Raw genomic sequence first — 27,912 nt, 5'->3', positions numbered from 1 at the left:
GGCCCGACAGTAAACGATTACATTTGGACTCAAAAGACGTTTCAGATCCGTTAATTATGGCATTTATATCATCCGCAAATATTGTAAAATATCCATCTGAGTTAACCGACACAACATCGTCGATATAAATAATAAATAGAATTAGTCCTAAGATTTAGCCTTGTGGTACACCTATATTAATATCGATATAGTTAGATTTATGGTTCGCATTTGATTTTTTGCTTTTCTCGGTAAAGCTGAAATATTGCCGACGTGCAGTTAAATAAGATGGTAACCAAATCAATGCACGTCCTTAAATACCCATATTTTTTAATTTATTAATTAAAATTTCGTGATTACACAGTCGACGCCCTTACTGAGATCACGAAATAGCCCAACAGGACTCTTTCCTTGCATCTATTAAACTTTTGAGAGTATCATAAAAGAAATGAATTGCTATATGGGTAGATTTTTTAGACTGGAAACCATGTTGGTTACCAACAATCACATTATTTATCTGTAAAAATTAATTAAGTCTTTGTAAATAGCTGTATTTAAAGATATTTGCAAATACCAAAGAAATTGTTATTGGACGGTAACTATTTACTTGTTCAGGATCACCTTTTTTATAAATTGGTAGCACCTTTTCAGTTTTTATATAATGTGGAAAGTGGCCATTTGAAAATGATTAGTTAACTAAATTTTAATGGTAATAATATAAAAGAATCAACCTTTTTTAGTACAAACCCAGTGATTTCATTAAAGACTTGAGATTTGTTGATTTTTAGTTTGTTATATTTAGAATTTAATAATTAGCTTAATTCTAATGTAGTGTACGGACGAAGAAAAAGTTGACCATCCAAAACAGTGTTGTTACAAATATACGTACTATCGGCTTTTTTGGGATGTTTACAATTGCTTCTAATGCTTTTTAAAAAACTAAAATTATTGGCTATTTCTACTGAATCTGTAATTATGTTACCACCGTTTGATAGCGTTATGTTTACATCTCTTTTACATTTTAAAAAATCAGATATAATTTTCCAAGTACTTTTAGAAGGATTATCAGATGTGTTTATTAAATTTTGGTAGTGGCATTTTGGTTGAATTAAGAAGCTTTCGATGATCTTTTTTTTATGTTTATAATAATCACGCAACTCAGGAAATGCTCTAGATAATGCATTCAATTCATAATTTGGTTTTCTTACCTTATTTTTACCCCATTATTTGGATTAGATTTTTTATTTATAATGAATTAAATACCTGGGGTTTATAATCACGAAAAAGGCAACAACAGAGGAAGAAACTATACAAAGATTAGGACAAACAAGAACAGCAATCCGACAACTTAACTCAGTATGGTGGGATAGACACCTAAATATGAAGACAAAAACGCAGATTTATAAAACATTAGTGCGAAGTATTATGACATATGGGGCTGAAAATTGGATCATAAACAAGAAAACCAGCAGTAAGATAGTAGCAACAGAGATGGAATGCCTGCGAAGATGCTGCAGAGTAACAAGAATGGATAGGAGAAGTAATGACGAAATAAAGCAAAGAACATCAATAGAAACAGACATACTAACATATATAGAACAAAAAAGACTAAAGTGGTATGGACATGTAAGAAGAACTAGCGACAGCAGATGGATAAAGAAAATAACCGAATGGAGCCCCATAGGAAGGAGGAAAAGAGGACGACCCCGAAAATCCTGGAGGAACGAAGTAGACGACGCCATGAGTAAGAGAGGACTGAACGATGGAGAATGGAACAACAGAGAGAGATGGAAACGGTTGAGCGAGGGAAGGCAGTGAATACTGTAGAATCCCTAAATATATATATGAAAGATATATGTTGTCAGCATAAACAATTTAATATTTTAAATTTTATAACATGTAGTCTGTCTAATACATCAGTTTACTTGCATTATTTTCTTCCGGCAACATCAAGTGACAATCCCGAGCACTTGGGTGTGCCTCTTGCCACTTGTTGTTACTAACTTACAATAATATATAATATAGTAACCAAACTTCCTAACTATACCTATAAAAAAACATATGCAATGTCACATACAGCATCCCCTTTTTTTAAATACATAATATTTTAAACTAATTGGTTTCTTAATGCTGCGACCAGACCTTGTAACATAATCAGCTTATGTATCAGAAGGCCCAGTCAGAGCATAAGTGGAAAGATGAACCTCTCTCACATTTTCGGTGTGATCAGGTAATCACAATTACCTGAATGCAGTTTTGTCTAACAGTATTTCCGTCTGTTTGTAATATATATGACCTAGGTCCTTGACTCTGTAGACCTTAGCTGAAGACCACATTTTATTAGCTGAGTTTTGTATTACCATATCATTATCCGGATGTAACGGAGCTCTTTCATGAGTCGTGTTATAATACTGTTTAACATTTTCTCTCTTTTCTAACAACTTATCTCTAGCATTTTTTACTATTCTAGGTTGTAACATTTGCACTTTTTTTTAGACTGAGGTGGACAGGTTCTAAACCGACAAGGGAAGGTGTCCCTAGTACTGTTGGATTCGATACGGCGAGTAATAAATGCTAGAACCTATCACATGCTTTCTAAAACTACCACTTCTTCGGACAAGGCACCCCCGGATGAGTTCAATCGGTAAACAAAATATTGGAATGCCTTGCACAGTCTGGGAATTCGAGTAAAAAACTGAAAGAAGGTTCTTACCTTAAAACGATAAGAGCCACTTAAAATAACATCTACAGACAGTACTGTAAAGAGACAAAATATGGGATGATAAAAGTGCAGATGTGTGTGGCCTGGCAAGGGAGAATGTCAAAAATAAAAAAGGAGGTACATGAGGTCGTAACTACATCGTACGTAATATAGTTATAGATCTGGCTGTAAAGGTGTTGTCTATTTCGTCATGTGGCCCGGCTATAAGAGCCCATGACCGCACTATATGTGATTTATTACCTCATCCACCCTGTTCCTGTTTTGCTCATCTAGCGTCTTCTTTTTCTTCAATATTTGTGTAATTAGGTCGGTAGTAACATCGTAGGATACTTTGTTCCGCATAGCTTTTTGTATCAAATTGTTGGGTGTTATTACTTCTTGCTTTGATATTAGGTTATTTCGTTCTCCTTGGAAAATAGTACAAACAAAAATGCAGTGTTCTGCGTCGTCTATGACGCCACAATTTATGCACAAATTATTTGTAGTCTTCTTTATTCTATACGTGTACGAGCCGTGACCGGTGAGAAATTGTGTAAAATAACAATTTAACCTTCTGAACCTACATTTAAACCATGTAACCACATCAGGGATTAATATTGTGATCCATTGGGCCTTTGCTGTTTGTGCCTTCCAATAATTTTACCATATCTGGAGCATATGTGATCGTATTTCAGATTTTTTTCTGGTAGATGACCGTTTTTTCTGTTATAAAGAGTTTCTCTTTCTTTTGCTAGGAAGTAAATAAGGAGCGTACCCGTTATGACCTGTAGGGCAATGGTAGCAGAGATCCGGTATGCGCTTGTTATCTTTAATAGGGGTCTTTGTGCCTTTGTAAGCAGTTATTTATATAAAGCCATTTTCAAGGCTTCTTACCATATTGAGGCGTCGTATAAGAGGGTAGAATGTACAACCTGAAGGTATATTTTTCTTTTCAGGGTACTTGGACCACCAATTTTTGGAATAATTTTTATTATTGCCGCGGTTTTCTCTTCTGCTCTATGGACTACTTTCATAAGGTGCTTTGTAAATATTAGACCTTAAAGTTGTTGTTACATTGAACGAGTAGACCTAGATCTTCTATGTATGCAATAGCTTTGGTCTCTGCTTCATAGTCGATTTCTAGTATCCCATTATATAGAACGTTCCAAAGCGTTGCTCTTAATATGGATCCTTGCCGTATACCTGCTGATGTTTCCAGGTCTTTGGGTTTTTCAACTTATGACATACCTTTGATTGAGGTAGATCTTAATTATATTAAACAAATAATCTGACACATTTGCTTTTTCCAGTACGGTGATGATGTGACCCTATTTTGGCGTTGAATGTGTTTCTCACATTTAACATCACGAGGGCGGCCCATTTCTTCCTAGTCCTTTTTACAGTGTCAGTTATTTCTTTTACCACACCGGTGGAAGATTGTATTTCCTGAATCCGCTAACTGTTTGCTAAATACACTACTTTTGATGTGTAATTCGTCTCCTAGATGATTTTTAATTAGATTTTTATAAAATTTCCTTAGGCTGCCTAGAAAGCAGATCGGCCTGTAAGAATTGACAGTCTCAGGGTCTCTGCCCGGTTTCAGTATAAGCGTCAATCTTGCATGTTTAATCTATTTGGGAAACGTTTGCTTCTGAAGGAGTTCATTGAAGATCCTCCAGTCATCTCAGGATTTTCTCTATGATGATATTTATCGCCTCAGGAGGAACACCATCAGGACCAGATGCTTTTCCTAATTTAATACTTTTTATCGCTTATAATTGACGAAATAAGGTATTACCTTTTTCTTTCCAGTTTTTGCACAAAGCCTCTATCGGAACCTTTGTCCTTAATGAGTTTGTGGCAATCTATAGGCTTCACTCCATTCTTAATCTTTTAGTGCTGTGTCTAGATTCTGCCATCAAGCGTCCTTCGTCCGTTTTATTTCTCTACTTAATTCCTTATTAGCTCTCTTGTAATTTTCAGTGTGTTGTGGGATCCTATACTTTTGTCCTGTTCACCTGAGATTAAAATACTTGGCTCTCTTGATCTTGATCTCATCATTCAAGCAGTATGGGACTGTATATATGATGTTCTCGGTGGAGCTATTAAGGTGTATACATTAATAATTTTCTGTCTAAAATCTTGGAATTTGGTAGTATTATCTTCTTGTAGGTTACTTGTCTCCCTTGTATAAACTTTTTTATTAAAGGTTACTTTTATTTTTCCGACCGATCTTCGAGACCATGATATCAGTTTCAAAGACGATGTATCTGTGAAACACATCCCAGCCCACAATCTTCCTGGCATAACTTTCATTCACAAGTGTAATATATATGTTACTTTAACTCTCACCTCACCTCATCTGCGAATATCCAATTAGTAGATAAATCTGCGAATATCAAATCCATGAAATAATTGATTTGCCATTTAAGTCGCCAGCAAGTATAAAGTCCTGATGTGTTTGGGGCGTCATTATGATATTTTCGACCTGTTCTTTGTAGCGATCAGGTTGATATTAGGTTATATATATAGCTGGCAATGATAGACAGATATAATTTTGATCTGTAGAATATCTATAAGCATAAGTTTGGTGGAAAAGATATTACCACTACAATCAAGCGAAACCGTCTGCAGTGGGCAAAACATGTAGCCTGGGCCCCGAAATAGAACATGAGAAAAAGTATTTTAACATAGTAGTAGACCAAATCAGAGGTGGATAGACGAGGTAACACAGGATTCTGAGAAGATCGATGTTAATAACTGCAAATTCAAATAAGGGACAGAACAGCATGGGGCAGAAAGCCTGACGAGGTCGAGGACCTTTGAGAGTTATTGCATCGTAATGATGACGATGATGAGATGGAAGATGAGCTGTAGGACTAGCCTATAAAAAGGATAAAGGATGAAGTAAGAAGGGCTAGAGCAAATGGCACTGAGACTGGTATATAGTGGCACATGACTAACAATAGTACAAATAGAAGGCATTAGTAAACGCGACAAAGATTCGCGAAGAGTTTTAATGCCATTCTTGATGATAATGATAAACTGTTATTATATAAATGCAAAATACAATAATAATTTTTTAGCAGATATTTATTTAATAACTACATACAATTAACACACGCCAGGTCTTAATATCCATGACCATTACCGTAATTACCGTAATTACCATATCCTCCATAACCTCTGGATACTACTCCTCCATAACCGATTCCATAAGCTGCAGATGCAACAGCTGGAAGGCCAACAGAGGTAGCAACAGCGGGAACTGCAACGGAAGCTACAACTGGAGTTCTGTAGTCGATGCGTGATTGGGAACTGATTCCCGAGTTAACAGAAATAGCTGGAGCCACTGCTATTGCAGGTGCAGCGATAGCACTTATTCCATGTCCTACTAGTCCGGGTCTAGCGCTACATATGGCGAAAAGAGTACCAAACAACACAAGTTTGAACATTTTTTTGATAAGATTTATTTGGTTGTAGTTTAAGAAACTGAGTGATAAATATACTAAACGTTAGTTGGGTATTTATAGTAAATACATAAAATGATATATGATATGTCTTCGGTAAACTGTGGCGAGATAAATTCATTGAACTAGATTAATGGATTAAATTACATGAAAATATTGCAATGTCCACATACTATTATTAAATTTCAGTTTGTACAAATATGTTAACGGCTCAGTTACACAAAATCTTATTTATATAAGTTTTTTATTTAAAGATAAAGTCGCATGGATGTAAGCGACAGGTTTTTATAACAATATATATTGTTTATACAATATATAGATTTTATAAGTATAAATATTTGTTAATTAGATAATTACAATAGTAATTACCTACTACAAAATAGTACTTTAAATCGGTTAATATAGGGCATATACAATTTTAAACGAAAAAACTAGATGTAGAAAACATCAGTTGCTTTTATAAAGTTTTTTGCTTCACTGTTTTGTCTTAGCACAGTCCTTTAAGTTTGAATTTGTCGCATTCGATGACAATAGACAAGGCGAAAGGTTTTTAAACAAGACGAAAAGCTCGGGTTCTTTCGGAAAAATATTTCCATGAGATTTTTTCACATAATCACTTTCATTAGATATCCAAAAATAACGTTAAAGAGAAGGCAAAATGTTGTTAAAATTTTGATGGACACTTTTTTTAAATAAATTGTAAATAATTTTTTGGATCATTCTTAACAAAATAAATCTCTTATAGTTTTTCTGTTAAAAAGAGAATCCAATCTGCAAACCGCTTACTATTCGCACTGGATAAGCTCATAAAATTAGAAAATCTTACAAGAAGTTCAAAGATAAAAATCTATAAATCCATCGTCAGACCTGTAATAACATACGGATGCGAAACGTGGACCATAACCAAAGCAAACGAAGAAAAGCTCAGACGCTTTGAACGTCTTACGTTAAATACTTAGAAAAATTTTCGGACCTCACCATGACATCACCACAAACCAGTATAAGATCAGAACCAATATCGAATTAAAAGCACTCTAGAATGACGCCGATATTGTCCAAGAAATTAAATCACAGCGACTAAGATGGGCAGGCCACGTGTACAGACTGCATAACGAGAGACTTGTAAAACTGGTATGGGAGGAGATTCCCACAGGCAAAAGACTCGGACGTCCCAGAATGCGATGGAGAGATAACATCCAAGCAGATCTCCAGAAAATGAACATTTCATTTGACTCTAGGTTGATGGAAGACCGAACAAATTGGAAAAAAGTTGTAGTCAGCCAAGACCCACCCAGGGTTGTAGCGCTACGTGGTGATGATGAGTTTTTCTGGAAACTTGATCGTTTCCAAAGTATAAATAATTTAAAACAGAAAAGCGCAAAATTACGATTTTCATGACTGAAGAACACAAGTAAAAAACAATATTTTTGAACTCACCAAGGACCTAAATTCAAGTTCAATTATCGTTTTATCATTTCCCAAAAAGTATTGGGCCTATTTCATTTTAAAATATTGTTTTTTATCTTTAATGATGCATTTATGACAGGACGGGCACTCGGGTTGCGGCGAGTATAAGAGAGAAAAACAGGATATAGGGCACAAATTTTTGCTGGTTTAAATTCTCATTAAACAAATAAGTGCCCGACCTACCATACGCGCTTAATGATCACTTAAAAAATAATTATTTAATAGTTATTGATGCACCAAGGGTGTTATTAGGGTCAGAGTGCCTCTGGCCCGAGGGATGGATGTTGCTTGATGAGCGTACTCATCTGATAACACCTTGTAACAAAAAATGTGGGACTGCGAGGTTTAGGACGCCAATGTAATAAAAATGGGTATGTGTAATGTAACACAAGTATTTGGTGTAATGTAAAGGTAACAAATAATTTATAGCTGGCTAGCAGAAGGTGCCGGAGAGTGACTACTTGATACTCAAAACAGGATTCGGCCAATTTGCATGCCCTACAGAGACCGTAGAATAAGAAAATGAATGACAAGGTAATAAACAATATATATATATATATATATATATATATATATATATATATATATATATATATATATAACTAATGTAAATAAAAGTTATTATAAAAGTTGCTCCAAGGCGCCAAGTGAGTGGGCGCCAGGAAAGTATTAACGTTATACTTTCCAAGGTATCTTGTAAAGCTGTTTGCTGAAATAAAAAGGGAAACAGGTATTAATTGAAATATTTAGTTTTCACCAAAAATTTAATCCCTATCCAAATATATACAGTCTAATTCTTTTTTTTTATAACTACTCACCACCAATTATGTACAGTCAACCTAGTTACTTATATACAAAAAAAAATTCCCTGGTTATACACAACTGATCCTTGATGATCTGAATTTACAAATAATAAAATATAAGAAAATTTTAATAATATTAATGATATAATTTTAATTTTTATAATAACTCTCTGATTAAATGTGTACACATAAAACCGTACATCAGAGTTGAAAGGGAGTATTTAAAAACTCAACCTGGAATTGACAATTAGTCCTTAAACGTTATTTAAAATTATTTAAAAAAAATGATGGGTATCTTATATACTAAAACGCTAAGCCCTTTTCTTGTCCACCGCTTTACTCAAAAACCATATTAGATAATTAAAATATTTTTTCGGAATATTATTAGTATTACGTATGAGATTGTTAAGATATACTTTTGGTACAAAAATTCACTTCCGGTTTTGAGATGACCGGAAGTTAAAATTTACTTTAAGTTTTAGACCCCACAATGTATATATGGATCGAAAGGTCTCGTCGAGACGAATCTAAATATGTACTTCCGTTTGAAAAAACATTGTTTCGTCGAAAACATTGTTTTCGACGAAATATTTCGTGATATTTAATACACTTTTTACTTGCATTATTATTGATGAATGTTATGTATATTCTTGCTTATATAGTTTATATAGTAGCTTATATAGTAAGTAAAATGGATTGATTAAATAGATAATTTTATAAACGAAAACGCATGCTATGGATCTATTTTATAATATCAAAGAACGGTATAGGACAGGATATTTTTATAGATAGTCTTAATAGATATATAATTATATGTTTGTTTAAGGCCGAAAAGTAAAATAGAAATTGGACATATGATTTTATCTTATAAATTTCGATTGAGACGTAGAATATTTCTTAATGAAATGAGATGTGAAAAATTACAGATAGATATATCGACCATCAAAGGAAACATGACAATATAAGAATCAAAATGGCTGATGGTTTTTATAATTTTTATTGATAATTGAATCCATTTACCGGCTAAGAGTGGCTATAACTCAAATGGTATACACTAAAAATAAACTAAAACTTTCTTATCTTCTTCCCAAAAAAAATACTTTTCTTAAAACAAATTTAGCTCATCTCTTCCTGCCTACTTATTTTAGTTCAACGAACTTCCTCTGTCCAGAGTTTAGACCAGAATGCGCCCTAATTCTTACTTGTTAGTCGGATAAGAAGGTCTGCCTAAAACGCCCGCTGGGGTCGCTGTTTAATACTAACTTAGAAATTCAAAATTAAGAAATATTAATGAAATATGGATTTAAAATTTTTATTTAAAAATGTTTAAAGGATTATTGAAGTGACGGACTCGTTACAACCTGTGGTACATACATGTACAACAGGTGTTATGCGAATGTGAACAAACATAATTAATTTGTAAATATGATTTATTTGTGCCAAAGGTAAATTTAGGTATACTTACATGAGATTTTTTCATTAATTAGTATTAAATATGTCTTCCTTTTACTTTTATGACTTCCTAGAGACTTCTAGGCATGGAATTCACTTCTTCTTCTTCAAGTGCCATCTTCTTTCCGAATGTTGGCGATCATCAGGGCTATACGTATTTTCGAAACTGCTGACCAAAACAATTCGTTGCTGCTACAGCTATACCATTCCCGTAGATTCTTTAGCCAGGAGTTTCGTCTTCTTCCTATGGACCTTTTTCCTGCTATTTTCCCTTGCATAATTATTCGAAGCAGTTCATATCTTTCGCCTCTTGTAATGTGTCCCAAGTATTGCAGTTTTCGTTTTTTGATCGTAAATATGACTTCCTTTTCTTTATTCATTCTTCTCAAGACCTCGACATTTGTGACTCTCTCGGTCCATGATATTCTCAGGATTCTGCGATACATCCACAGTTCAAATGCCTCTAATTTTTTGGTATCAATCTTTTTCAACGTCCATGACTCCATTCCGTAGAACAGCACAGAAAGTACGTAACATCTCATCAGGCGAAGTTTCATTTCAAGGCTCAAATTTCTTCCGCAGAACACTCTCTTCATTTTAGTGAATATGGATCTGGCTTTTTCTATTCTTATTTTGATTTCTGCTGAGCTATCGTTGTCTTCATTTATAAAAGTGCCTAAATATTTGTATTTGCTAACTCGATCGATAATTTCATTGTGTAAATATAAATTTTGGACATTTTGTGTTGATTTCGATATTACCATAAATTTAGTTTTCTTTATGTTCAAAGATAGTCCATATTCTTCTGGAATTCACTAATTGTTTGCAATTTTTTGTGATTGCTTCATCTCTAAACCACACCTTAATCACTGTCGTACAGTCAAATTTTTGCAGTTTAGCCTTACCTATTGCCCACACATTTTTAATAGGATTAAGGTCAGGTGAATTCCCAGGCCAATCAAGAAGGGTAATATTATTATTCTTGAAGTATTTCATCATAACCTTCGATACATCTCACGGAGCTGAATCTTGTTGAAAAATTGCAGTCCCTTGCAGTTCATCATACCTTCAATAAGAATAAAACTGCCAGTTCCTGAGTATGAAAAACAGCCCCAGAACATGTTTTTGGTGGGATGTTTAACTGTTAGGTTAATATGGCTAGTTGAAAGTGACTCATTGGCTGCCTTTCGTATGAATTTTGATTGCTGGCCCTGCACAGGAAGTGGATCTCTTCAGAAAATAACACTTTTCTCCAATCTTCTGCACTCCAATGAGCGTTTTTTTTTGTCCAATTTAGTCTTTTTTTCATCATAGGCGCTGTCAGAAGTTGTTTCTTCTGCGGTCTCACCGCTCTTCTCCCTCCTTCTAAGAGACGTCTGCGTACCGTTGAGTCGTGAATTTTTATTCCAGCCTTTTCTAAATCTTGCTGGAGGTCATAACTTGTTTTTCTGGGATGAAGTTTGCTATCGCGCAAAAGAAAGGCTTCATCTCGAGGAGTAGTCTTCCGTTTTCTTCCACATTTTTCTTTCCGCTGCACTTTAACTGACCCTGTTACCTTTTTTGTTTAATTATTTTGTTTACTGCACCTAAACTTACACAACACTCCTTTGCAATGTCCCTCAGAGTCATTGGTATATGCTCACTAAGTGTTATGATCCTTTCTCTTTTCCTAGGAGTGTTATCCATATTAAAAAGTTAAACCTGATTGCATGGGGTCATAAAGACCCATAAGCCCATTTACAAGAAAAATAAAATAGTACATTACAAAATAATTAGTTACCTACGCAAACAAACGATGAACTAGTAAATTTTATACAGTATTGTTCAGTTTACAAACATGTAACAGTCTAGTTGGTTTTTAAAAGAATTTATAGATAGGTAATTTGTAATTTCCGTTGGGAGACTCTTCCATATACTAAAAATACGATTACACAGAAAATGTTGGCGCCTTGTCCATGAAAAGGATTCGTTCAAGCGAATGAGATGAGTTATTTTTAAATTTGTCAATATGGCGCTTACTGATTTCGGAAAATACTTGATAGGAAACTGATTTTGAGGCGGTTCAATAGCAAAAACTTTAGAAAATGTTTCTGCAAGAATCTTAGCGACCTCATACGTATTCTGACAAATCGTTTCATCGTTCTTTTTTAACAATGGAATGGATACTTTAGATAGAAGACATAGCAGACCTAACATATTTATACAGTTTTTTAGAGTCTTTGCAACTTACAATAGAATCTTCATATACCATTCTGGCTTCATTGATATACTTGTTTAGTATTACTGTATAGTTTTTGTCAGTTTGCAAATCACGTGTATCACCTGTACGTTTATATTTTCGCCCTAATTTTCTTTTGTGTCTTATAAGTGATATGAATTCACCGTTGATCCACGGCTTAAGTTTGTTCCTATAGTAAGTTTTTCTTGTGGTATTGCGTCTTTTGTAATTGTCAATGATGCTTATAAAATTATTCCAAACTTCTTCAGGGTATTCTAGACTTCCCAGTAGTAACGGCCAAGTAACATCACGCAATTAAAGAGAGAGGTTTTCAAAATTTGTTATTTCATGTATAACTGTATTTTCACCAAGATAATTATATTCAGTAATAAACTGTATGTTTATTGCGATAACTACATGATCAGAATTGCCCTCAGGAGTGCATATCACCGGTTCTGTACGCAATTGGTCATCATTTGTAAATACCAAATCTAACGTTGATGGCAAATTGTTTATTCTGAAACGAGTTGGATTCATAATCAATTGGTGTAGATTAGAACTTTGAACAAAGTTTAAAAAAATGTTTCCCGCATTTGTTAGGTCAGTGCTTACAACTGGCAAAGGGCAAGAGATATCAGAAAATTGAAGTCACCAAATAAGACAAGGTTTAAAAGGAGTTCCATTTTTTCGATCAAGATTTGGTCGTCTTCTAGGACAGTACTACCTGGACGATATAGGCACGCCAAATGAATAACAAGTGAATTAAGAGAAATTTTTAAACATAAAAATTCAATGTTAGGAACAACACTATCCAGATGAGCAACAGAAAAAGTTAAGAGCTTAATTCTGGAATAAATCGAAAGAAGTAGATTATAAAAGATCCAAATACCTACCAGGTAGACTTACAGGGACTGTTTTAATCATAATTACTCCTAGGAAAACAAAACCTTAGAATTAATTATTGCACTATATTAAGTAAAAGTGCAGTTGTACTAGCTCAGCTAAATATTATTCATATATCATACAATAAAATTTTACAAATATTTATCAGATGTTTATTTTAGAACTGAAGATAATTAACATAAAGTGTCTCTTAATATCCATAACCATTACCATAACTACCATATCCTCCATAACCTCTAGATAATGCTGAACCATATCCAATCCCATAAGCTGCAGGGGCAACAACTGGCAACCCGACAGAGGTAGCAATAGCAGGAACAGCAACGGAGGCTACAACTGGAGTTCTGTAGTCAACGCGTGATTGAGTGCTTATTCCAGAGTTAACAGAAACAGCTGGAGCAACAGCTATTCCAGGTGTAGCTATCGCACTTAATCCATTTCCAATCAGACCAGGCCTAGCGCTACATATGACGAAGAGAGTACCAAAAACCACTAGCTTAAATGCCATATTGTAATCTAAAATATAGTTTATACGAAATATTTAAAATTAAAATATTAGTTTGATTGTAGAGGTAAACACTGAATGATATATATACAACAGATTTGCTGAGTTTTTATAGTAACAATAAAAAAAAGGAAATTTGAGATTGTTGAAATAAATAAAGGTCTAAAAAATTCATTGAACTAGATTAACAGATTCAATTGCATGAGGTTTTGCAACGCAAGCTAAATATGATACTAGAACATTAGAGTAGATAAAAATGTCAAATGGATTTGATTACAATTAAATACGATTGTATCATTAACACCAAAATAAGTAATAGGCCAGTCAAATAAAATTGTAATATATGTAAAAAGTGAACTAATTCGTTTCAGAACGAATCCTTGAGTTGATGCCAACAATAGATTATATTTCTGTTAATTTCTATCATATCAAATGCTTTACGAAAGTCTACTAAAGCTAGGACTAATGGTCGGTTGTATTTGATGGATTTTCTATCATTTCTTTTACCTGCCTGTTCGCTAGGTTGGTAAAAATCTAATTTTTTCCAATCTATTTGTTATTATTCTTGTAAATAACTTAAAGAGGTGGTTTAACAGGCTTGTGAATCGGTAATTCTTAAGGTCTGTTGGATCGCCCTTTTTGTGTAATAAGATGGCAAGTGCACGGTGCCATTTTGTAGATGTTTCACTTTGGTGCAGACATAAGTTGAACAATTCCTTTATATTCTTTAAAAATGTGTCTCCTCAAATATTTACAGCTTCTATAACGATATTAGTTTCTCCCGGCGCTTTATTTTTTGAAATGAGTTTCTTATTTCGTCTGTTAATATACCAGGCATCAATTCTAATCCTTGGTTCACTAATCTTTTTCCTGGATTTTTAAACTTTTCTGTGAGTTGTTCATCATGGTTTTGTTGACGTTGTATAATTCTATATAGAAATTTTCTACTACTCTCATCATTCATATCTGTTGGTGATGATATTTCCATCTTTATCCTTTAATGTTATTATTTGTTTTTTGCCATTTGTCAACTTTTTCCGTAGAACTTTGAGACTCTTGTTATGTTCAATCGTTTCTCGGATTTGTTCACTTTTATGCTATCGGTGGTTCATCCTGATAGATTTTAGATTTTTGTATTTTTTTACTTTTTTTTTAAACATTTTTTACAAAATACTTAACATTTATTAAAATTTTGTAATTTATAAAGTTTTAGCCATACAGCTCACACTCCCTCTAAGGGAGAACATTCACTCATCCCAGATACCTAGAGTATTAAAAGGATTAAGCTGTGGTAGGACTCTTTCCGTGTTATCGAGATCCAGGTGACTTGGTATGTTGGAGTGTCTCCCAAAAATTTTCGTAGGTACGCATCTGGACGATGCGAGGAGTACAGCTTTCTGCATACACTTTATATATTTTCAATATATCTATAAGCCATTTATGCGGCACTGAATCAAAGGTCTTCTTGTAGTCAATGAAGGCAGTAAAATTTTCCTTTTTTTTTGTGTATGCCCGGTTAGAAATGACTGAGTCGATAACAAGTTGTTCTTTGCAACCCATGGAGCCCTTAGCGCATCCTTTCTGTTGAGGCTCTACAATATTGTTTAGAGCACAGTGTTGGTGGATACGCCGGGCTACACAGGATGTGACCAATTTGTACAAAGTTGAAAGACAAGTAATTGGGCGGTACTTGGCTGGATCTTGGGTGTTATTTTGACACTTTGGTATTAGATAAGTAGTTCCCTGTGTAAGAAATTATGGTATTTCCTGCAAATTAAAAATATCATGATTTATCAATACTGACAAATACTAATGAACACTCCAAAACTTCTTTAACCAGAAGTTCTGAACTCCGTCTGGTCCAGGAGATTTCCAGTTATAAAGTTCTTTGATAGTATTTGAGACTTCTTCGGTGGTGAAGGGTTCGTAAGATATATTATTATAATGTTGACAGTTGTTCGTTGTGTCTTCAATCCATCCAGCATTAGTGTTATGAGTAGCTGGCGTTGAAAGTTGTTTTTCCCAGAATTTATGAATTTCTTCTTGGCTTGGGTATGATTTATTTTCATTTTCTATAGTGGAATTAAGTTTTCTATAAAACTTCTTCTATACATGCCCAAAAAGTATATTGTCGCATTTTCGGTTGTTGCTTACTTTGTATCTCCTTTAGCGGCCTGAATGAACGAAAAGTTTTTGTTGTAATTTTCTGGATCATGTTGTGATTGTCTTGGAGCGTTCCGCAATATTTCTTCAGCTATTTTAATAATTTTTCTACTTCTTATACCTCGGATGTATTCCATTATTTGTCCAATGTCACTATTAGTACTATTAGTACCCCGTTGTGTTCTAATCTTAATGCCCATAACATTAGCAGTTGCTGTTGCTGCGCAGTAACTCGGAATATGCAAATAATTCAATGTATGAACTTCCACTTTCACGTCCATTTAAACTCTTGTACGGCACGTGCCATTTCCACTTACCAGGCTATCGTGTAACTCGTTATTGTCCTGCTGCGTATTAACAGGTTGAGTTTCTTGTATGAGAGGCTTAGGAGTCTGCTTATTAGGAATTTCATTAGGGATTTGATCTACAACTAGCTCTGGGTTATGAATCTCCCGTTCGACTTCTGATGGTATCGCGTCTAGTCTCTGGGATATAATTATTTCTTATAATTACCTGGTATTGATCTGTTATTCTCTGTTTGAATACTTGAATCTCTGGGTACTTGTAATAGAAGCGTAAAATGTTTTCGTTTATAGACACACTATATTTCATGCGCTGCCTCGGTCGTCCCGCTTGATTGAGCGCCGGCTGATGTTCCAACGCAGCACCTTCAGCTAGTAGAGCTCCTGCTGTTGTTTGGCTCACTTGTTGTTGGGCTGTAGCTAATTATAAGACAGGGACCCGCCTCCTCAACACTCTGCCACTGACGTCCCGCATGCTGTCACGTTCGATTCTGGCTCCAGACGTGCCATGGCGATCCCCAGGCAGCGACCCTAAACATAATTCATTATTCACCATTTTCAAGGGTTTGCATTTTATACCTACTGTCAGGTGTTATTACGGCAAAAATCAATTTAAACAGTAAACAGTTATTGTCAACTTAATATTTTGTTTATAAAAATTGTCAATAATAAATTACCAAATTTTAATTACTATTATAAATAATGATAGTTTTATTTACAATTGATACAAGTATATATTCAATAGATAAATACTAGTATTTTAAAATATAATGTATCACATTAAAAAAAAGAAAATATTAATCAGTTTATTATATTGTGAGGCGTATTTAATTAGCACAGTGGCAATAATTAATTTTCTAACTAAATGAACTATTAAAAAAACTATGTTAATAACAAATCACAAAATTTTAATAAATATCAAGTATAGCACAATAAACAAAAAATAAAATGTAAAGTCATTTGTTTCAGAACGAATTCGTATCTGTTACTCAAAACGAAGTTTTGGTATGAAATTATGGATTTATATCAAAAGTATCAGTTTAAAATAACGGCGTCATCATTTAAACGTTGATTTTCTAGCAGAAATCACCGAAAAACACTATTTTTAATTTTTTTCAATACTTCTTTCCTAATTAAACGTTTTCATTTTTGTTTTTTTTTTTTGAACGGTTATGAATACACGATTCCTTTCTCTAAATTAAATTTTGATGATTACACAATTAAACAATTTCGAAAAACTGCAAAAATTTGTAGGAGCTATAAATATAAAAAAAATAAATAGATAACAAAAGTTAAATAAGAATATGTCCTTTAACACCTTTAAGGGACATATAAATTTTTGCTAAAAACTAATTATTTATTAATTTAAAAGTTATTGCAATTCTTTATTAGAAATTTGTTTATTTGATAATGAAAAACGCGGTTGCTTCCGTTACCTTAGAAGACTTTATAAAATCTGATTTTCTCATTTTGTTCGTTTTTATCTAGGTTATTTTCGGAGTTTATTCAAAATTTACCGTTCCTGGAGCTATTCCGTTCCTTATTATTAATCATTTCTTTTCATATTTAGTTTAGTTAATGTGTGTCTGTGTGTGTGTTTGTTCTTTTTTTTGTATAACACCTGTACGATGTTTGTTTACTGCTTACATGCTTATCTGGTTACAAATGACCAATTATCAGTTATTTTCTGACCTAACTTAACCCTTCAGTAGTCGCTAGGAATTTTTGAAAATTAGTAATCGCGCGCGGTCGAAACGACCGTTTGGTCTTTTACTTCTTAGTTTGTGTTAATAAAAGTATTTGGAACCAGTTTAAGTAAAACACGATGTTATTAAGGTTTAATCAGTAGAGTAACATATTACAAAATAATATAAAAAGTAAACTAATGCTAAAAACACTGAACAGAACATTAAAAAAACTATTTTCTACTCCGATAAAAAAATGAAACTTTTAGTTAATCCGAATAAGTTCAGTTTGGCACTCTTCGCATACTGCACGTGTATGTTCTCTGCATAAAAACTTTTTACATTTACAGCAGGAAACAGTCGTTTTCCGGTTCTTTTTACTGTCGCAAAAGTAGCATCTACCATGTCCTCCTTCATTCGTTGGAGTGCCGTCTGTGTTAGGAATATTACATATGGCCTTAATACGTAACTTCAGATCTCTATTTAAATTGTCTTCTGTTGCTCGGACCCGTAGATGCTCATCCATAAGGGAAAATGCTAAATGCTTCAAAAATTTTCTTCTAAGCATTTTATTATCAGCAAGGTTTTTACTTGCATGAATCACTAGCGAATTAATGCCTGCGATATTTAGTATGGTGTTAAAAATTACCATGGGCCAACGTCTTGTTTTTCGCGAAACATCATAAGAGGAGCATAGCTGATCAACAACGTCAACCCTGCCTTTTGTTTTGTTATAAAACGTCAGAATTTCTGGTTTATAATGTTCAAATGTTTCTCTATCTATAGCGTCGTCAACATGTAGACTTGAAACGAGCAATACAACATTCTTATTTTTGAGGATATACGACACTAAGGTACATGTATCGCTAAAGGCGAACATACTTGATTTTAGAGGGCGAGATCCTTGAAGTAATTCAGGAGGCAGTTCCCTTTTGTTCTTTCTAATAATCCCCACAACAGTCAATCCAAATTCTGTTTTTAAAACATCTATTAGAGGATTGCTAATGAACCAATTATCTAGAGTAATGTTGCGGCCAGAATTCTTTATTGGCGCACACATTCTTTTTACAACTTCTTTCGGGGAATTGTCTACAGTAAATGGGCCATCTGGTTGACGACCCACATAAACCTCCATATTTATGGTATAATACATTTCCGCATCACATAAACTAAAAATTGTGAGCCCATACTTTGAGGGTTTGCTTGGAATATATTGTATCCAAGGGCAATTCCCTAAAAATTCAGGAAGCATTTCATCGCATGTTAAATTTTGCGAAGAGTTATATCCCGATTTACACTTTTCTACGAATTTGTCAAAAAATACTCTGATAGCGGCCATCTTATCCAGTCTCCTAGGTTCTTCACGATCGACCTTATCATCAAATCTAATGCATCTTAGAAGAAACCGAAATCGGGATAAGGATATAACTAGTCTAAATATTTCGATACCTTCGCCATTAGTTTGCCAGATATCTTCTGTATTCAGGTGATGGGCTTTATATGTCCCTGCCAAATATAAAAGGCCTATAAGAGCGCGAATTTCAGATGGATTTGTATGCTTTGCATCCCTCTCCCTAAAGAAATTGCTTGCTATACTTTCAATGTATTTATTAGTGGATTCTACAATTATGTAAATTATGTCAATGAAATAACTCCATATTTCATAAATGTCTTCTTCGTAAATCTATTAGGCCCAAGTGATTGTTTTACTAAATTAGGCTTGCTCATACGTACCCTTTTGTTTTTTCTTTGATGCTTTCTCCACACTGTACCATCTTTTCCCCTAAAAACACTTTCTTCATGTACATTATTCAGTAAAACTTCTCCTATTTCCTCTAAATTCTGTTTTTGTTTGCTTTCCGAATCTTCCGACCTCTCATCAATAACTTCCGGATTTACTTCATTCTCGTCATCGTCGTCGTCATATTCTATATCAAGCGGTTCTTCTTCCATGAGGGCTTGAAGTCTCCTTTGTTCCTTCTCATAATCCATTCTAAAAATAAAGCTAAACAAGTTATATATAAAAGTTTGCTGTAGCTTAAAATTTAAAAAAATATTTGATTCTCAATAATAAAACAAAGAAAATTATGAAATATCGTAATAGTAATTTGCTGCAAAGTAATTTAAAATTTAATGACTAATTACATAGTAAAAGAAAGAGAGGTATATTCAAAAGGTTACTAAACAATAAGACAAAAGTATAATAGTATATTATTTAAAAAAAAACTAGCTTTTATAAATACCTTAAGGTGATAAGAAACACAATAAAACGATTTATAAAAACTTTTTAGCTGACTAGACGCGCGCGGAAATTATGACCTTTGCGCTATAACTCCTAATCAACAAACCTCCCGCTACTCTGATTTAGTACTGAGGCTCCTTGTATCGAATGAGTAAACTACTAAAGGCCGTGGTTGCCAAATGTAATTTTTTTCCGAAATATTAGCAATATTTAATACGTGCGGTCTTTTTGACCATGTAGCGACTGGTTAAGGGTTAATAAACAGCAAATACTTAAACCTAAGGGATTACCCTACGGCTGGCTTACTCTTATTTTATCTATCAACTAATGCACTACAACTAACATGTGAAATAACATCACAGCACTAAACTCTGCTTTTTACACTAAACTGTTACACATTTACACTAACTCAAATGATTTTGTCCTTATGAGTCTTCGCTTCAGTGAAGAAGCTGGATTGAGATGTTCAAAATGTTCGAATCAGCTAAGAAATTGTTCGCCAACAAAGAAGTTTGTTATTTGATAAATGGTATACCATTGTTTGGAGGCTGATTAAAATAAAGAGCTGTTTACAGATGAGAGTAGATTCTGTCTTTACAATTATGATAGACGTATGTGCATGTACCGATGTCATAACGAACGGTATGTACAGTGTAACATGCGAGGAACGACGTTATTTGGTTTTGGGTCGGTTATGGTCTGTAATGGCGTTTCTTTAACAGGTCCTATAGACTTGGTAGTGTAGAATAATGGTAATGTTGAAATACAAACGCTCACCGAGATATTTTTGACGTTATTTAAGACCATGTTTTGTCATTGTACTGCAAAATTATTTAAAGGTAGTTGGAATCGACGTTCTGGGATGGCCAGCGAATAGTGCCTCAATCCTATTGAGAATGTTTGGGACTTGCTTAGTAGATATCTGTGGATTTATCCTAATCAACAAAACACTCATACTCTTTCGAGTGTGAATCGTCGATGCCAAGCTGTGATTAGTAGCAGGGGTGGAAATACGTCTTATTAAGCAAAACCATGTAAACAATTTTAATTTATTGATTCAGCGATTTTGTTGTTGATTGTTTAAAGATTGTGTTAAGTTTATTATTATTGAAAATGGTTAGCGATAACATCACCAAATCTGTTTGTTTTACAAAGTTTAGTAATACGAAATAAAATGCGTTTCATTTCAGTTAATATTTACATACATGTTATATCGTAAGTTTAAAAGTGATATGTTAATTTCTGGAGTAGTGTACATAATATCAATCTTTAATCATAGACAGACAGTGATGTTTAGTTAATGTTACAATTATTAAGATATTTCTAGAGTATTCAGATTAAAATAAAAAATATTGGTAAAAAAAATGTACATATATATCATTACTTGCCTTTAATAAATATATTTTTAAATTCTTTGCCTTACAAGATGATCAAATACAATAACCAATTCATACATGTTCGTATAGATTCGTTTTCTAGTAGTATTTGCTCCTGGATCTACACCAGGAGCCGGATTGATCATTTTTCTGTCGAATCTATTTTGAAAAATCAGTCCCTTATTGGGATCCTGTTGAACTTTGTAATTTAGTGAATCATTGCACACAACTCGTCCCGATTTCCAATGGTAATATCCAAGATCCGATGGCTTGGGTACTACTCTTTTTTTTCCTGAAAAGAATTAATTTCATTTTATATAAATGAAAGAAATAACAAAGGACTAAGCTAAATATTAACTCTTAGGGAAGTGAGACTATAAAGAAAGCCAGAAGTAACATAAAGCAGAAATACTGTATTAAAGAAAAATCTACAAAGTTAATGACAAAAAAAACTTCAGTAAAAAAGTGTCTAAGATTGCTTATACCTGTATCTAAATAAAAAAAATGTTCTTACCTTTAAAAAAAGGTTTCCAGTCTTCATTGCCTAATTTTTCTGCGTAATCAATATATCCAGAGACTTCAAACCCTGACTTTGTCATGTATTTTAGAAATATAATAGTAGACAGAATTCCAACACGGTTGGGCCGTTCCCTTAGGGCTAAATCGACTTGTAGGTTGTCACCTCCAATTAAACCTTCGCTGGAAAGTTCGTACGGATTATAAGGAGGAAACAAATAATTAAGGACAGCAGCTAATCTTGTTTCAAATTGTTTTTTGCTAAGAGTCTCACCGGAGCTTCTATAACCTTAATTAACAGACACTAATTAGACAAATTTATGTTACCATATAAGATAATGATGAAAATTCCCAGATACCTAAGATACCAAACAGATTGAGTTCTGGGAGGGCTCTTTCCATTAACCTGGTATGCTGGAGTATATCCCACAAAGGTCCTGACATATCTAGACATCTCGAAGAATTCCGCGTTTCACAAGAATATTATATTTTTTATATAATAATATTATTATTTAAAAATTTCTTGGAGCAGTAAATCAAATAGATGAATAATTTTATAAAATATGTTTGTAAGCTATTCTCTCATTTCTCTTTAGTATTATTTTCTTTAATGGGAATTAACCACAATTTCAGTTGAAAGTATGTTAGCACTTCGGAAATCGTTCTCAAATATATTTATTTACAAAGCTCAAGAGGCCTTAAAGAAGACGTAGGGCAAAAAAGTTTATTTATTTTAATTACAATTACCATTTACATTTATTCATATAAACTACATTTAAAATTTGTTATAGTCTTTCCATACATTTCTTACCATTTCCATCCATTGATTTGTGTCAATTTCCAATTCTTAATATCACTTTTTTGTAAATCTTCATATACGCTGTCCTTTCATCTTCTTCTTGGTCTACCTTTTGTTCTTTTTTGTATTGGCTTTCGTGATAGTACCATTTTCAGCATTCTTTTCTTTCCCATTCTTTCAACGTGTCCTAAATATATATTATTCTCCGTGCTTTGATTACCGTCGTTATTTTTGGTTCATTTTATAGTTATTTAAGTTCTTTATTATTCCTTCTTCTCCATTGACCATCTATTTCACACCTCCATATTATGCTCTTTATATTTTCCTCTCTCATCTTTCTAGAATGTCCATTTCTGATTTTTTTAAGCAATCATGTTTCGTATGCGTATGTAGCTGTAGGTCTAATAACTGTTCTATAGATTCTAAGTTTTTTTTTTTCTTGAGACATAATTAGATTTCATTAATAATCGTAGTGCTCCCTACTTTTTGTTTCCTTTTACTATTCTTGATTTTATCTCTCCTTCTCCATGCCCCTTTTTATCTAGCTTTTCACCCAGGAAAAAAATTCTAAAACTCTTTTGATTATGTGTGTATTTTCTTCTTCTATCTCCAATGTGAAATTGTCTTCTTTTTCTTTATCTGTTTCTCTCAATATTATTTTGTCTTTTCCTTTTTTATTAAAAGCCCAAACGTTTTTGCCTCTTTTATTATATTGGTAATTAATCTTTTCATTTTTTTTATTTATTGTTATTAGCGTTAGATTATCTGCGAATGCTTTACATGGATGGCGATTTTGACCGATTATTTCCTGCATATTTATTTTGCCTTTTCTTATTATTCCTTCTAGTATCAGATTAAAGAGAGTCGTTGATAATGCGTCTCCTTGAAGTAATCCTTTCTTTATTTCAAAATTGTTTGATTTGTGATCCTTCCACGCTATTTCGTTTGCTGTGCAATTTTCCATGGTAAAAAACTCTTTTATTAGTTCGTATATCTGTTGTCTTTGTACCCTATCGTAGGCTTGCTAGAAGTCGACAAACATTACATATGCTGCTGTTATATGTTCGTAACACCTAGTTTGTATTTCTTTTAATGCAAATATTAGGTCTGTCGTCGACCCATTGTTTCTAAATCCGAACTGGTATACGCCCAATATCTTTTCTGTGCATTGATTTAGCTTTTTGTCTATGATTTATGTCAAGATTTTGTAAACTACTTCTAGAAACGCGATGCCTCTATAGTTTTCACATCTCATTTTGTCACCTTTTTTGTGTATTGGGCATATCCTTGCTACGGTCCACTCACTTGGCATTTTTGTTTCTTCCCATATGCATTTAATCAAATATGTATCTCTTTATGTAGCCTTTTTTTCTTACTTGTATCATTTCCTCCGATATTTCGGTTACTCCTGGGCTTTTATTGCTTTTTACTCCCTTTATTTCATTTTTAATTTCCTCCTGTGAGTATTTTTACTACTATGAGATCATCTTTAATTTTATGGATGGTTTTCCTTTCTTCTTCGTTTTTGTTTAACAATTGTGGCGTTTTGTTGTTTTCTTTCTTCAATCTTGTGGAATTCCTTTTTTTATAAATGATAATGGATAGTTATTTTTAGTCAAAAATTTTTTTTTTCAAAAATGAATCTTTATTGGATCAGTTGCTTCGGGCTCTATTATATAGGGATTTGATAATTACTTTTTTGATATTTACGTTTTTAGTTCAGTCGTCAGAGATTTGACCTCTAAAAATCATAAGAATAAGCTGAATTTTCTGGGATTGTCAATCTTGGGACCCAAAAAAATATGCAAAAAGTTACCTCTTTTATCCCATGGCTTTCCTTTAAAACGATCCATCGTAGGGAATGAAAAACTAAAAAACTCAATTTACTAAGAATCTGTAAGAAAAATATTTCAAATAAAAACTATAGCTGAGATAATTTTAAACAAAAATGTCTGTTAGCACTTTTTGTGTAGAATGAACTGTTTTCTCACAAACAACGTTTGAATCGACCGGCGATTATGACTGTCAGTTAAGCGCGCGAAATCAATTTTAAATCTAATTTGTATCAACTCGACGGTAAAAATTTGATATCTTTCGATTAGAGTATCCTATTGACAAAAATTAAAAAATGTTTAATGGTGAAATGAGCTGCTTTCATATACAATTTTTGTACTTTGTCGCAAATAAAATCAGTTTTTATAAAGGTGCTAAATATAAAAACGTTAAACGTTGCCTGGTTTATGCCACGTTTTACGATTCTCATGACATCAATAAAACGTATTACTTTCATTGACAGGTAATTTAATTTTTAGTTTTGGCAACAAATATGACGCATTTGAAATATGCCTAAAAACGCAGAATTTATATTTTAAAAGTACAAATAATTACACGGCACGGAAAAACCTATACGAAGTTAGTATTGGATGGGATTTGTAGCTGAAGTTGTGTAGTTTTGAAAAACGTACTTGTGTAATCAAGAAAAAGCAGTTTTAAACATTTTAGATTGTTTGTAATGAGAAAGTTTAAATTTAGTGTTTGTTGAGCATATTTTAAATGCCTCAAATTTAATATCAAAGTTCAAAATCGAAATTTTATGTTATTTTATGTTTAAGTTATAAAGATTAGGATCTAATAATAGAAATTCCAATGTGACCGGCTAATTAAAGCGATAAATTTTATTGATCTTATGTGAATCATAGAAACTGGCAAGAATCGCTCAACGTTTATTCAGTTAACACCTTTATAAAAACTAACTTCATTTGGAGCAACATTTAAATAACACACAAAAGCTGCATTCTTTACCTTTTAACACATTCGCTGCTGAATTTTTTCGAGAGGTGTTACCCATTAGTGGTTTTTTCTAATATGTCATTGTAATTGATATTAAAATACATAATATTATTAAATTAATTAAATAGAGTGTATATTTATTTATAAAATGTGATTTGAATTTTTAGCTCCGATGGGAGTCATGCGCATCTGTCTAAGAATTTCTAGTGTATCGCTGACTGACTCCGATCGCCACAAGGCAAATTAAAACGTTTTTTTAGAAAAATGGTTATATAACGGAATTTTAGAAAAAATAAGTTTATTTCTTCCATAAAATACAGAAAGATTCACATACTGATTTGATTTCGATTCACATATGAGCAATTTTAAAGTATTCAACACAAAATCCGGCTTGATCAGGACATTTTTCGCAGTGATTATGTTGTCTGCTTTCTAGTTTTGTTTTCGAAGCATATTTTGCAGTTTTGCTCTTTTTTCGTCCCTTATTAACCATAGGAATTTTTGAAATACTATGTCTGTGGGCAGGAATATTTCTTGTTTTTCACACTTTGAAGGGCCCGGTATACTTTCCACCATTTTGAATTATGAAAGTAAACATTTTTGACACTTTAAGTCCTCACTCACACCCTGACAGACATTAACTAACGTCAGCGTTGTACTAAATAAAACATACCGTTTTAAAAATCAACGGGTTACTGTCCCCGATCGGAGTCATGCGCACCTAGCAAAGATTGTCGATGGGATACTCTGATCACAAGATATCGAATTCTTACGGTCGAGTTGATACAAATTTTATTTAAAATTGATTTCGCGCGCGTGGCTGACATTTATAATCGTCAGTCGATTCAAGCGTTGTTTGTGAGAGAACGGTTTATTCTACACAGAAAGTATCTATAAAAATTGTTGTTTAAAATTAACTTGGCTTTTTTTTTTCTACGGCGTACAGATTCTTAGTAAATCTATTTATTCCGTTTTTCCCCCTACGATGGGGCATTTTAGAAGGAAGCCAGGGGATAGAAGGGGTAAACTTGTTTGCATCTCTCGCAATCTACCTCTCTGTCAAGGTCGCAAAGTCCATATTCTTATCAAAATTCAGCTTGTTCATATAATTTTTAGAGGCTCAGTGGCATTTTCGTCTCTGTATCTTCTTTTATAATTAGCACATCCAGAGAAGGTAGTAAGTTATTGTTTTCTTGTTCTATGGTAAATTTGATTCATTCTTCTTTGTTGTTAATGTTCATCAGGAATTTATTCCATGCTTCTGGTCCGCGAGGTCATATGGAGAACACATCATATACATATCTCCACCATATTATGGGTTGTTTTTCTTGTTTGTGTATAATGTTGTGTTTGAATTTCTCTATGATTATATCTGCTAATAATGGAGATAAGGATGAGCCCATAGCTAATCTTAAATTTTGCTTGTAAAATTATTATTTAGTTGAAAATAAGTGTTATCTGTGCAAAGTGTTAGTAGTTCCATAATAGCTGATACATATAGTTTGGTTTTTGGTCAGTGTTTGCCTCTCATTATTATTAAAGTTTTCTCAAAATAGTACATTGGTCAACAGAGTGGTGATATCAACACTGACTAGCATATTGTTCGAATTGTAATGTATTTCTACTACTTACTTTTTGCAATAATTGCTGTGAGTTTTTAATAAATGATATTGTGTTGTTTGCTAAAGGCTGTATAATATGTAGGAGAACTTTGACAGTCTGCTGCAAGGAGAACCCATGCTGTTGCAAATCGGTCTAAGAGCACATTTTCTGTGTGAATTTTTGGAACTTTATATAAGTGTGTTATTCTGATGTTGTGTGGTGTTATTCTTCTCCTTTGTTATTCATATTACATTATACATTATGGTTATATATCTTTTTTTGAGAAATATTTCTGGAGTAGAAGTTAAAATGTCAAACACTAGTTAGTTAAAAATGTGCTTTCATTACATCCAATAATAATTAGGGCTTAATCCCATATAAACAAAATATTTAAAAAAAATGTTAATAAAAAATAAATGATAAGAGTTTCCAAAAGCTACATGATATCGTGGATCTTATAGCCGATTATAGGGGATAAGAAGTATAAGCGTAGATAAAGATTCTAAACGTGTGATAGTCGATCTAGAAGAACATTAAAAATGGATATAAGTCTATTTTATAACCGAGCATTTAGTAAATATATATTTAAATGTAATTACCCAATTCAGCTATAGTTCTGCTTACTTCAATACTTTGCAAATAACATTCATCTTGATTGGTACCTAGTGAGTCTAAATAGTCTTCGTAACACTCAAATTGTAGAAGTCTTCTATCGGCTTCTATTTGTGGATTAGCTTTGAAGACAAATCTTGCTGCCATTCTGTACTTTGACAAAATAAATGACAATAATGAATATAAAAAAGTTATATGTAAAAACTAAAGGATTTATCTGTCGTTGTTGACATTTTTGAAATATTTTTGTGATGTGTAATCGTCTTCTTCTTCTTTCTTTACTTTTGGCGTGCATACTAGTGCATTTGCTAGCACATTTCTTAGTAT

General features: G+C 33.1%; 1 protein-coding gene across 1 annotated transcript; it reads right to left on the bottom strand.

Annotated features, from left to right (window-relative positions):
• Positions 1-13,170: 13,170 nt before the first annotated feature.
• On the bottom strand, positions 13,171-27,824 carry LOC140435811 (cilia- and flagella-associated protein 299-like). The gene is made up of 4 exons (XM_072524528.1): positions 27,573-27,824; positions 21,781-22,071; positions 21,279-21,558; positions 13,171-13,509 (listed from the first exon to the last, which is right to left on the bottom strand). Exons 1-3 carry the CDS (start codon positions 27,730-27,732, stop codon positions 21,296-21,298), a joined length of 714 nt encoding a protein of 237 aa, XP_072380629.1. The 5' UTR covers positions 27,733-27,824; the 3' UTR covers positions 13,171-13,509; positions 21,279-21,295.
• Positions 27,825-27,912: the final 88 nt, after the last annotated feature.

This window comes from Diabrotica undecimpunctata, chromosome 3 (assembly GCF_040954645.1).
Source record: "Diabrotica undecimpunctata isolate CICGRU chromosome 3, icDiaUnde3, whole genome shotgun sequence".
Taxonomy (NCBI): Eukaryota; Metazoa; Arthropoda; class Insecta; order Coleoptera; family Chrysomelidae; genus Diabrotica; species Diabrotica undecimpunctata.
The sequence above is the reverse complement of the archived record's forward strand: the minus strand, read 5'-3'. Positions and strand labels throughout refer to the sequence as shown.

Excerpts from the sequence above, each read along its gene's own strand:
- LOC140435811 (XM_072524528.1), bottom strand. The coding sequence starts at position 27,732 with ATGGCAGCAAGATTTGTCTTCAAAGCTAATCCACAAATAGAAGCCGAT. Across the intron at positions 22,072-27,572 it reads CAGAACTATAGCTGAATTGG|GTTATAGAAGCTCCGGTGAG; the intron begins GTAATTACATTT and ends CTGTTAATTAAG. Across the intron at positions 21,559-21,780 it reads CTGGAAACCTTTTTTTAAAG|GAAAAAAAAGAGTAGTACCC; the intron begins GTAAGAACATTT and ends AATTCTTTTCAG.